General features: G+C 45.5%; 1 protein-coding gene across 3 annotated transcripts in view; it reads left to right on the forward strand.

Annotated features, from left to right (window-relative positions):
* The window catches only part of bahcc1b (BAH domain and coiled-coil containing 1b), a 107,343-nt gene that overhangs the window by 54,614 nt on the left and 40,041 nt on the right, over nucleotides 1-12,688 (forward strand). For all 3 annotated transcript variants that reach the window (XM_034194572.1, XM_034194571.1, XM_034194573.1), the window contains exons 5-10: nucleotides 1,422-3,437; nucleotides 4,697-4,808; nucleotides 5,353-5,546; nucleotides 7,169-7,309; nucleotides 8,334-8,515; nucleotides 10,075-10,456. In XM_034194572.1, the coding sequence (XP_034050463.1) occupies nucleotides 1,422-3,437; nucleotides 4,697-4,808; nucleotides 5,353-5,546; nucleotides 7,169-7,309; nucleotides 8,334-8,515; nucleotides 10,075-10,456 (3,027 nt within the window). The remainder of the gene's footprint in view (nucleotides 1-1,421; nucleotides 3,438-4,696; nucleotides 4,809-5,352; nucleotides 5,547-7,168; nucleotides 7,310-8,333; nucleotides 8,516-10,074; nucleotides 10,457-12,688) is intronic.

Genomic DNA, 12,688 nt, shown 5'->3' on the forward strand with positions numbered 1-12,688 from the left:
ACAGCTACCACACTGGGATGGCTAATTATTCAAGTCCCTTTACGGGGGTGACCAAAATGCCACATCAGATGTTGTGCCAGCCTGGTTGGTAGCGACCAGCTTCTCTGAAGATCTTATTCAGTTTCACTACTTAATGAAACATGGTCCAAGCTTTGGAGCACATCTGTCGGTTCGCCTCAGGACGTTGCACCTATTTGAAGCAGCATCATTCGTCATTGCTTCTGAGACGTTCTTCATTATTGTCATTTGTCACACACATAGTTTTCAGCCAGGATCCAGAGAATCAGGTCCAGGCAGTGCTGATCTTTCACCCATGCAGAAGACTGCATCAGGTACATCCTCTGGACTAGGCAAGGGGTGGGACCTGGGTATAGAGCATGTAAGAGACGGGACATTACACAAAAAGTGTCGTATCTTACATTTCTTTGACAACTTCAGCACTGGCTCTTATCAGTAGAAGATCCTGGATCTTGTTACCTCTCCAGTTTGTATCTGGCCCTTCTTCTTCCCTCTTGAATGTTTGATGAATGATTTTTTTTTTTTCTCAGTTTTACGCCAGTTACACGATAGAAACATCAACACGCCCACTTCCTCACAGTGAATCCTCTGGACAAGGACCTACCCTTAATCATGGGCTAAACCATGTATTGCACCAACTTTGAACTAGGGAGCTGGCGGTTTAAAGTGTGGAGCAGCTGATTCAAACATTTAGATTAGTTTGGTTTAGATTAGATAGAACTTTATCGATCCCTTGGGAAGACTCCCTCAGGCAAATTCAGGTTCCAGCAGCATTGTATAGCAGCACGCAGAGCATCAAAGGTGAAAGTAAAAAAGAAAAACAATATGCAAATATAAATAGAAAGACACAATATAAATATCAGACAGGCTGGTTTACTGGCTACTACTGTTCCTCTCATTCCCGTCCCCTGTCTTCCTGTTACTCCTCCCCCTGAGTGAGGAGTTGTACTGTCTGATGGCTTGAGGGACAAAGGAGTTTTTCAGTCTGTTGGTCCTACACTTGGGAAGGAGCAGTCTGTGGCTGAAGAGGCTCCTCTGGTTGCTGATGATGGTGTGCAGAGGGGGACCGGCATCATTCATAATGTCCAGCAGGTTGTCCAGTGTTCTCTTCTCTGCCACCATCACCCGAGAGTCCAGCTTCATGCCAACCACAGAGCCAGCCTGCCTGATCACTTTGTCCAGCCTGGATGTATCCTTCTTGTATGTGCTGCCCCCCCCCCAGCACATTTTCCTTCTCGTTAATGTCTACACGTGTTTAGGGTGGTGGCGTCTATGTGAAAGGGACTTAGAATCCATTTAGAACATGCAGGGGTTCTTCACCATCTCACTGACTCATTGTGTTGATATCGATTAGTTCAGTAAGTAAAAAGTAAATCTGTTGTAAATCTTCACTCACTTTCTAGATCACTTCTACCTAAGAGGCCTTCCTCCGCAGCCCCCGCTGCTCTCCACCAATCACAGCCTTCCACCGCTGTCCAGGACTGCCCCTGGCCACCCGCTTGGCTCTTGTAGTCGAGAAAGAGACAACGGAGGTGGAAGTGTGGGAGGTGGAAAGGCGACAAAGGACTCAGGGGATAAAAGCATCTCGTCTGTGTCGAAGGAGAAGGAGCGATCGAGCAGCAAAGAGCGCCACCAGGAGAGCAAAGACAAACATCAGCTCCACCATCACCATCTTCATCAGACCAACACAGCCACCTCTCCACCTGGCCACCACCAAGGGTACGCCCTCCCTCACCACACCCTCCTGCCGCACCTCACAACCCAGGGGAGGGAGGAGGACCACAGACACTCGCTGGAACGGCACAAAGACTACAGAGACAGCGACTCGAGCAGTCAGGGGACAAAACATATGAGTGCCTGTAAACTGGCCAGCAGTTTGGGTGCAGAAACTGGCTCTGGGGGGGTAAAGGGGGGAGCACTGAGCAGCTGTAGTGGTGGCGTTGCTCGAACTGTGTCTGGAGGCGGCAGGCGGTGCACCAAGGATATGCCAATGAGCGGGGAGATGAGGATCATTGAATCCTCTGCGTCCTCTCCTGAATGTTTGAAGAGAGGGTCGGTTGCAGCTACAACAATCTTGGCGCCTCCAACACCCTCTTTGGCTTCCTATTCCATGCCTCCTCCTCCACCACCACCACCACCTCCCCACAACTTACATCTCAGTTCTACAGTGGCAGGAGCGTGGCTGCACCACTCGCATCACCACCCCCATTCTGATTTTTACTGCCCCCCAGCTCCCCTTACCCTGGCATCCCCCAAAGAGCCAGCCGCCTCCCTCGCAGGGTCCAGCAAGGAGGCAAAGGTTATTGGCCCAACATTTGTCCCCTCAGTCGGCTCACTTGGTGACCTGACAGGACCTGACTGTCATGGAGCTGGAGGAGTAGTTGGCAGGAAAACAGATGACAAGAGCGGAGAAGGATCTCATGAAAGTCCCACGAACCACATCAACCGATATAGCAGTTGCCATAAGAAGGACAAATCCCAAACTCAACAGCAGCAGCAGCTGAGTTACAGTAAAAACGACAAACCGCTTGACTGGAGCCACAGCCATCAGACACAGCACTACGCCAAAACCAACCCTGACCCAAGCCTTCAGCCCGAGTTGCAATCTTGCAGCCTGCAGTCACCTTCTTCCTTCCGGGACATGGAGGTTGCAGACGTTGTTTACCGGCCGTCGCTCCCTTTGGATACCCAAGGCACACACCCTGGGACTGGGCAAGGCACAAGTAAGAATGACCCCAATCTCAGCACTCATCCCTTCAGGGACTGTTCTCAATCAGGATCTCATCCTGATCCAAGGGCAGGGTCAGGGGCACCAGTTCAGAGGGAAGGACAAAAGGTTGCTAGGATACAGCATCAGCAGTACAGCAGCCATGGAGCGAGTACAGAGGAGAGGGGGAGAGATGGCGGTCAGGCAGCACCCTCCTGCGGAGCTCGAGGAGGCCATCAAGATGACCAGAGAAAAGGCCCCCATAATGCGTCAGCTGGAAATATTGACGTAAGAAGTCTCGGAAACAAGTCTTCAAACTCTGACCACGCTGCCGAGGGTGAAGGTAGTGCTATAAGGAATCTAATGAACTACAGCTCCCAGCAGCCTTTGCTCCTGCCCCAGCGAAGCCCCTTTGGAGGTCTGGGGTGTCTCAAGCAAGGTGGGGAGAGATCAGAGAAGAGTGAGAGAGGTGGAGGCAAAAGCAGCGCCTCCCCACAGGACACCTCCAAACAGCCGCTGCCTCCACGCAGAGGCTCCACTAACGAGGGAGAAAGAGGAGATAGAGGTGGGAAGGAGGCGGGGGAGGCAGGAGAGGGGGAGGTGCGGCAGCCTCCAGTGGGAATCGCAGTTGCAGTAGCCAGGCCCCCCCACCGCTCCCCGGATAGCACGCCTGGACACAGCAGACAAGGCCGGGTGCTACCCAGCATGAAAGGTCAGACATCATCTACGCTTCTAACATTAATTAACACTATTTCTATGCTCAAATGCGCAATATAACACCTTTATAAACAGGTATTAGCAATATACCAGTATTGTATGGATTTATGTGTTGTTGGCTGTCGCTTATGTGTAGATTTTAAGTATTTATCTGTCCTTAATTGAGCTGTGCAGAACTGGCACCGGTTTGCCAAAGTACAAATAACATGGAAATCAATGGGAAACATTATAAAATTATTAAAGAAAAATAACTCGGGATTGTCTTTTAATTCAAAATTTTAACTCTTTTTTTCACGCCGAATCCTACATCTCCAACACATTTCAGTGAAAGTTGGTCGTATCTTTTTGAGATATCCTGCAAATAACACAAATATGTCAGATTTTGTTATCAGGACCTCAGAATTAAACTTTTAATGAGTGTGCAAGAAAATTCAAGGACAAATACTCAGTTAAAAAGACAGTAAGACTTTCTTGTTTGGCAAAGTTTTTTAAGCTACTGCTAGCTAGTCTAGCAGCAGCTAGCTAGTCCTTCCTGAGCATTTTAATACAAATATCTGAGATCATATGGCTTGCTGTGTGGTTAATTGTACTAACGGACCATTTAAGAAGTCTGTGCCCCAGTATTTGAGTGAAAGTTTAGTATTTAATTTGTATGTTACCACGGTTAGCTCTACTAAGCAGGTATTGCTAGCTTGGAGACATTAGCATTGATGGTGCCACAGTTTCTGTGAAGGCTCTCAGTTGTCCAAGTGGTTTCCATAGTAGAGAAGCTTAAATCTTCAACTGGATTGGACTCTATTCTTCTCTACAAGAGTCAAGACAGAAGTCAGACTACCAGAGCAAGAAATTTACCTGAGGAAGCTTCTGCGATTAGAAGCGAAACGTTCTCACGTCAAGCAACCCAGTCCGGTCGAAGATTCAAGCTTCGCTACTATGGTGCCACAGTTGACCGGTCATAGTTTTCAATACCTACGACCAAGCCACCACCCAGTCTGCAAAACTATGCATTAATCAAACACCTGAACCAAAGCTAGGTCGCTAGCCGTAGCTTGTTTTGTTACTTTAAGGTGGGGAGCATGTCTGGGTTTCATTCACCCTGCCCAAGATCACACCAGTCTTGCCCGTGCTTCACCTGTTTACTTCAAACCCAGTCTTCAGAAAAAAAAAATCTATGGGTGACCTTATGTTTGGTTTCTCTAGAACATTCCCACTACAGTCTATGGTCCTTTGTTTTTTGTTTGTTTTGCTATTCAGGAGTGTCACGCCCTGTGTATCCTTTGGGTCGGGAAGCAGAGGAGAGGAAAAGACTCACAGAAGACCAGATTGGCCTTCATCACCTGGACAGAGACAGAGAAAGCATAATCAGGTACGCTTTAACTCACCGATGCGATCCCTACGTCCGTAGAGTCTTAAGCGCACATGCGTCGAGGTGCCTCTATTCATTTTTTTGCCTCTCATCTGATGAACTGAACTTCTTTTATTCTCTCTCCCTCTCAGAGGTGCTGCATCTCTTTTCTCTCATCCCTTCACTCCATTTACTCTTCTCACCCTTTGATGTGGTATTTCTGTCCTCTCTCTCTCTCTCTCTCTCTCTCTCTCTCTCTCTCTCTCTCTCTCGGAGATGAGATGTGGTGCATTAATGTTACAGGGACTAACACTGCTGTCTCTGAAGTATCGGGCTCTTATTATGTAGTCATATTAAGGGAAGAAAAACATATAATGAGAACTCATAGAGCAGGCCGAGGATGATGGCTGCTCCAGTTGCCGTCACATTTCCTTTCCTTGATGATTATAATGGTCGCCGTGGTAATGAAGATGGTGAGGATGAAGATAATGATCATAATGATGGTCGAGATGCTGACAGTACTAATAGGAATATAACAAAGTTCCACTGGCTCCCGCCGCCACAGGGAAAACAAGGATCGTGTGGAGTTTGCCAGGATCCACCCGTCCAGTAGTTGCCATGGTGACCTCACCTCTCACCTTTTGGTTCCTGGAGGAGCTGGCCAGTTGGGGACGGACGCTGCCGCGCATGCTCACTCGGCGCACCACCACTGGATACAGAGGACAGGAAGTCCTTCTCTGTGGATGGGACATTCATACAGTGAGTAAATGTGAAGACATGTTTACAAGCGAGCACACAGTTATCACACGTACACGTTCTTAAAGGTCGAGTCTCCTTTTTTTGCCATTTAAATCCTGAAAAGCATTTTCTTTGGCACCACTATAATTGTGTTGGTTAATATTTAAATAAAAGATTTACAGTTGTATATCACCAATATGATTAAAATTCAGCTTTTCTGGGAATAATCTAGGATTTTGACCCATGTGGGTTAAAATACAGTGGCAAGATGCCATTACACACGAGAAAACTCAGTTACCCAACACGCCCTTTGATGGTCAAGTGGCACTACAACACAATATATATAAATGTTAGCATCATGGAGTCAAAGAAACAAAGCAGACCTTCAATTGTAATTCAAATTAACAACAACAAAAGGAAACTGCTAATAAGCAGGTCACCAGAAATCCTGTTGGGAAGAACTCCAGACTTTACTTGAAACATTATTGGATATCTTCTGAACAGGTAAAGACAACACTCACATGGCTCCACTGTGTCAGTTGTCAACAGCAACACTCACTACAGTCACAATGTTTTTATGATTTACCATAGTAACTTTATTTGATGTATTTTTCCAAGCTGTCTGGATCAGGATCAAAGGTCAGTGAGAAGAATGAAAGGACAGTGAGCAGGATCAAAGGTTAGGAATGTTGTCAAAGATGTCTTGTCAGGGTCAAAGACAAATGACCAGGATCAAGGGTCAGAAATCATGATCAAAGGTCAGTGATTAGGATCAAAAGGTCAGGAATGTTGTCAAAGATGACTCGTTAGGATAAAAAATGAATGATCAGGATCAATTGTCAGAAATTATGATCAAAGATCAGTGATTAGGCTCAAAGGTCAGGGACGTTGTCAAAGATGACTTATCAGGATCAAAGACAAATGATCAAGATCCCAGGTCGGCAATCATGTTTGAAGGCCAGTGATTAGGATCAAAAGTCAGGAATGTTGTCAAAGATGACTCGTTATGATCAAAAATGAATGATCAGTCAGCAATCACAGTCGAAGGTCACTGATTAGGTTCAAAGGTCAGGAAGGCTGTCAAAGATGACTCATCAGGATCACAGAGAATGATCAGGATCAAGTGTCAGCAGTTATCATCAAAGGTCAAGGTTTAGGATCAAAGGTCAGGAATATTGTCAAAGGTAAGTAATTAGGATCAAGGATGAGTAACTGTTGTCAAAGTTCAGAAATCATGATCAAATATCAATGCTCAGGCTCACAGGTCAGTGTTCAAGATCAGAGTTCAACAACCAGGATCTATGATCAGTAACATGATCAAGTGTTGAGTGTTCAGGAACAAGGATCAGAGGTCAGCAAAAAGGGTCAAAGTTGAGAGTTCACAAGCTCATGATTGTCTAGCCGTAGTGGACTTTGGTCCAGATCTGGATATTGGTCTAGATCAGGTGAACAAAAATGTATCTTTGGCCAGGGCTGCTGTAACCGAGGTGGACTACAGATTTGGATTTCATTTGGAGTTTTAATTGAATTAAAGGGGATTGTGGGGTCTTGGTGGAGGAATGCACTCTATTAACTGCCTCTGTAGTTTTTGTATGAAAATGTCATGTTCTTCCTTTCTGACTTGTGTTTTGTGTGTGTTTGAGGTCTGAGCCACATGGGGATGAGTCCCGGCTTCCCGGCAGGTTTGCCCAGCCCTCTGCAACCCGTTCTGAGCTCGCTGACCCAGGACCCAAACTCCCCGCTGGTGGTTCTTCCTACAGAACCCGGGCCGCACCATCACCTCGGTAGGACGCGCAGACAGCGGCGCTCGTGTTCATTTCCGCCCGCCTCCTTTCTGCTGCGTCGTCTCAGGCGCTGCCATTCGTCTCCCAGAGTTTTAGTATCATTGGCTAATCATAATATAATGCTCAACTGAGTCTCTCCGTCAGCGGCGCCGTGTTTTATAGCTTCGTTAATGGGAGCAGCTATTCCATCACCGCCCTCCGCATGCGCTCGCCGTCATACATTTTCACCGGCGCTGGTCTCTCCCACGGTAACACAATGGTGCGTTTGAGCAGGACTTGTTTAATTTTAATTTTTATTTATTTATTTATTTTGGAGGGGGAAGGGAAGGGGGGTGTTAAACAGAAGTTTGCTGTGATTTCTGTGTGTGAGTGTGTGTGTGTGTGTGTCAGCGCTGCTTTGCAAACAGGTTGTGAAATTTAATTATCTCCCGCCTCCCTCGCCTCGCTCCGTGGGAGTTCCTGCAGAGAGGGGAAGTGCATCCACTGAACCCTTCCCCTGGGAAACATTAGCCCACTCAGGCTAATCTCGCAGAACAAAGGTTCCCAGAGACACAGCAGCCAAGGAGGGACACGTGCGTGCATGTGCATGCATGTGTGTGTGGATTCATGCGGTCGCAGAGATTCGGCTTTGTAATAAATATGTGTCCATGCACAAAAACAACCGTCACGAGACGAGAGAGAGGAGGCAAAGTGAAGCTACAGAGAGTTTATCCAGGACGCACTGATTGTGTCTGAGGCCGACACAAAGCTCACAATTATCTCCTCAATTAAAAAGGCTGAGCCGCTCCGACACGCTGCACACTTTACATTTGGAAGGCGGTTTGATTCCACTGACACATTTTCTCTAATGACTTTCCTGGCACGCTGCAGCCTTGAGAATATTTCTGAACCGGCCACTTTGGTTGGATAATTACTCAAAAAGTGTAATTGCATGAGGTTGCCAAAGGGAATTTTGTTTGTTTGTGACCGTTTTGAATGTAATCAAATCATACAAATGTCTAAATCTGTTGGGATCTTGTTTCAGATGTTCTGGACCAGTCAGCTCTTTGGCCTCCTGTGTACGGAGGTCGCAGCCCCCACCCACACCTCCAGCATCATCCGGTCTACTCCCGCTCCTCGTTCCTACGGCAACAGGAGCTGTATGCCCTGCAGCATCATCAGCAACAGCGGGCCATGGAGCACATGCACCGGCACTCTATAGGACAGGTATAACTGAGAGTGCAGGCTTCAGCCAACACCCAAAAGCTATCAGTTCATCTGTCCGTAAAGGGGGAGTCGGGGGGTTCACCAAAGTACAAACAGCATGGTGTCAAAACTCCCTCCTCCATAAGGGAGAAGCTATAGCATTTTACTAATGTTTAACTGGGGCAGTGTGACATCAGTTCCATTCATAGGAGTCTATCATCTGGACTAAGTATTGTAGCCAATAGGTGGGCTTCCATTCCCCTCTAAATTGTGCAGTTTGAAAAAGCACATTGAAAATATGCTTAATGGGAACACATTTCTGGGGGGGGATTCCTCTGAAAAATGACAGGTTTTATGCTTGAATGAGGTGATTTTTCAATTCTAAAAAGCCTTATATAAAAAAGTGGAACGGATCCACTTTCCCCCCTATTACAGGACGTACAGAATGTGTCACATGACAATCTACAATACATGATACCTTATGTCACATACCGGATGGAGTAAGCGGCAAAGAGCTTGTTAAACATTATAAGTGAGAGCGATACAGCAATAACGCCTTTTAAAAGAGCAACAAAATGGCAATATTTTGTAGGACTTAGTGGGAATTGGATATACAGTTCTTGTAAGTGCCTCGCTAGAAAAATAGCTATCGCTAGAGGACAGAACCCAGCAGTCATGGTCCATCAGTTAATGGAAATGCTGTAATTTTGCTATTCTGCTTTGAAATTATTGCTTAACTTTTATATAAATCTATAATGGAAACCCAGCTATTGGTGGTTTGGTGTGCAACTAGCCATCCAGTACCACATAGGCAAGACAAAGTTGCGTTTTGGATTGATCTGGTGCATCAAAGTTAACTACACTTTAACAGATTTATCCTCATTAGATGCCCTTTTCATTTGGAGACTTACATGATGATACCATGTATTGTTACGGAGTTATTGTGTAAACAATATGGAGGAGATTGACTAAGTCATTGCACTTTACAGAGTACATTTTCTGAAAGTCTGTGCACCCTGTAAAAGCAAGACACTGCAAGGGTGTGTTGATAATTTTGCAGGAACCCCGTCACACTGCGTTGGTCCATCTTTTAACCTTCATCGATGTTGCCGAAGGTCACTGTGGCGTGGTGAGGGGTCAAAGTAAAACCATTTTAGGCTTTTGAGGTTTCGTTCTCTCATGTAAAACCACCCGAATGCAACAAGTAGAGGAGTTGCTAATGTGATATTTTCAGAATACTGTTGTGAGAGTGTGAGCGCACAGGAATCAGGAAGTGTAAAAACAGAGAAAATCCCCTGCTGGAACAGAACAGCACAGCTAGTCATTTGATTTCTGGTTTCTCAACATTAAAAGGCAAGATGTGCAAAATTAGACCCCACAAAAGGCAGAGTTCCTCTTTGTTTCCTCAGAGGCTACTCTGGGTGAGCGCTGTGTCAAATTCTTCTTCTCATATTAAGGAAAAAAACAGTTGACGCTGGAAATGTGACTTTAGGAACGATCTGTGCACCGTTGGATGGATGAATCCCGGCGGCAGTTAACAAGCTCACGTTTTTAATCACGATTCCTCTGTTTTCCTTCAGAGAAAACACGAGGAGCAGAAGATCACCGTAGACGACTCTCCTCATGATTCCTCCTCATCCAGAACCCTTTCCACGTCCTCCTCTTCCTCCTCCGCTTCCTCTCATGCGACTAAACCGTTCTCCCACACCCCATCTCCACCAAAGACGTCCACGCCATCTCCTGGCGTGTGTCCCAGCAGCCGCCAGTCGCCGTGCTATCACTCCCCATCCAGGCGATCGCACCCCCCGAACCCTCTGACCCCGGCGCCCAGCCCGGCTGCAGCCGCCCCCCGATCCCCAGCACTCAGCCCCGCCCCTTCACACCTCTCCAAAGGTTTGGACAGGGGTGGTGACAGAGGAGAAGGGCAGCCCCCTCAGGATTACCCACAATCCCTAGAGCCAGGTGAGTGCAGAAGATCATATGTTTAGAATAATCAAACAAGAATCTTACTGAATTCAAAGTAGAGGTGTGGCACAAAAAACAGTAAAAAAAAAAAGGGAATGTTTTTTATACTCAACAAAAATATAAATGCAACACTTTTGGTTTTGCTCCCATTTTGTATGAGATGAACTCAAAGATCTAAAACTTTTTCTACATACACAATATCACCATTTCCCTCAACTATTGTTCACAAACCAGTCTAAATCTGTGATAGTGAGCACTTCTCCTTTGCTGAGATAATCCATCCCACCTCACAGGTGTGCCATACCAAGATGCTGATTAGACACCATGATTAGTGCACAGGTGTGCCTTAGACTGTTCACAATAAAAGGCCACTCTGAAAGGTGCAGTTTTGTTTTATTGGGGGGGGATACCAGTCAGTATCTGATGTGACCACCATTTGCCTCATGCAGTGCAACACATCTTCGCATAGAGTTGATCAGGTTGTCAATTGTGGCCTGTGGCATGTTGGTCCACTCCTCTTCAGTGGCTCTGCGAAGTTGTGACGACGAATTGGAGTCAGGTCGAGACCCCGATGAGGACGACGAGCAAATGATGCAAATGAGCTTTCCTGAGACGGTTTCTGACAGTTTGTGCAGAAATTCTTTGGTTATGCAAACCGATTGTTTCAGCAGCTGTCCGGGTGGCTGGTCTCAGACGATCTTGGAGGTGAACATGCTGGATGTGGAGGTCCTGGGCTGGTGTGGTTACACGTGGTCTGCGCTTGTGAGGCTGGTTGGATGTACTGCCAAATTCTCTGAAACGCCTTTGGAGACGGCTTATGGTAGAGAAATGAACATTCAATACACGAGCAACAGCTCTGGTTGACATTCCTGCTGTCAGCATGCCAATTGCACGCTCCCTCAAATCTTGCGACATCTGTGGCATTATGCTGTGTGATAAAACTGCACCTTTCAGAGTGGCCTTTTATTGTGGGCAGTCTAAGGCACACCTGTGCACTAATCATGGTGTCTAATCAGCATCTTGATATGGCACACCTGTGAGGTGGGATGGATTATCTCAGCAAAGGAGAAGTGCTCACTATCACAGATTTAGACTGGTTTGTGAACAATAGTTGAGGGAAATGGTGATATTGTGTATGTAGAAAAAGTTTTAGATCTTTGAGTTCATCTCATACAAAATGGGAGCAAAACCAAAAGTGTTGCATTTATATTTTTGTTGAGTGTAATTTCTGAACCAGCCACATTTTCCTGTGGAGGACATTAAAAGCTGTTTTGGTGCCAAATTACTTCCGACATATTAGTTGTGAATTTTTTCTGCATCTCCTTTATTAAAACTGAATCTTCGCCACAGGTCATTGCAGGTGGGGATTGTCTTGTCCTAGTTCCAAATACCTGCTCTTGGACACCAAACACAAATTTCAGTTTTCACTTGTAAACGTGAATGAAAAGCCACCATTCATTGTCTCCGAGAACAAAAACCAAGGCAGACAAAAAAAACATGAAGAGAAAGAAGAGCGCCGCTGTAGAAACGTACATTGTTGAAGCTTTGCATGCTTTATATTTATAACACTCACACAGATGATCCTTTTCTCTCACTGTCCTTGAACATGTGCAAGAAAATATTTATTTATTTCGTTAATTTAAAAAAAAAAAGAAAAAAAAAAAGCTTAAGTGAAAAGCAGCTAATCCATTAAGGTCAGAGAGAAGCATATGGGAACTCGGTGCATGGAAGTGTAAGTCTGTGCTCACATATGTGCATCCCAAGCAGAAGGTCAGTAAAAGCTTCAAATAGGACCTCCTTATCCTTCAGTGGTCCTTGAGAAGCAGAGGGGGAAGGATACACATTCATCTAGCTGCTGTGTCAGGGGGCGGAGGGATACCATCACTAATAAGAATGAAGGGGTGACAGGGCCGGCGCTGCAATAAGTAGGAAACAGCAACGTCTTATCAGTTATATTCATGTATATGAACTGGATTTTCAAATACAAAGGTGCTGAAGAAAACAATATAACACAATGCTAAAATACCCTCAGCCGTATGAGCATTGTCGTCTTTATAATTTGCAGTTGTTTAATTGGTATCCCAGTGCAAAGTGTGTGTGTATATGTGTATATATATATATATGTGTATATATATATATATATATGTGTATATATATATATATGTGTATATATATATATATGTGTATATATATATATATATGTGTATATATATATATATGTGTATATAT

Source organism: Thalassophryne amazonica, chromosome 18 (assembly GCF_902500255.1).
Source record: "Thalassophryne amazonica chromosome 18, fThaAma1.1, whole genome shotgun sequence".
In the NCBI taxonomy this organism is placed as follows: domain Eukaryota; kingdom Metazoa; phylum Chordata; class Actinopteri; order Batrachoidiformes; family Batrachoididae; genus Thalassophryne; species Thalassophryne amazonica.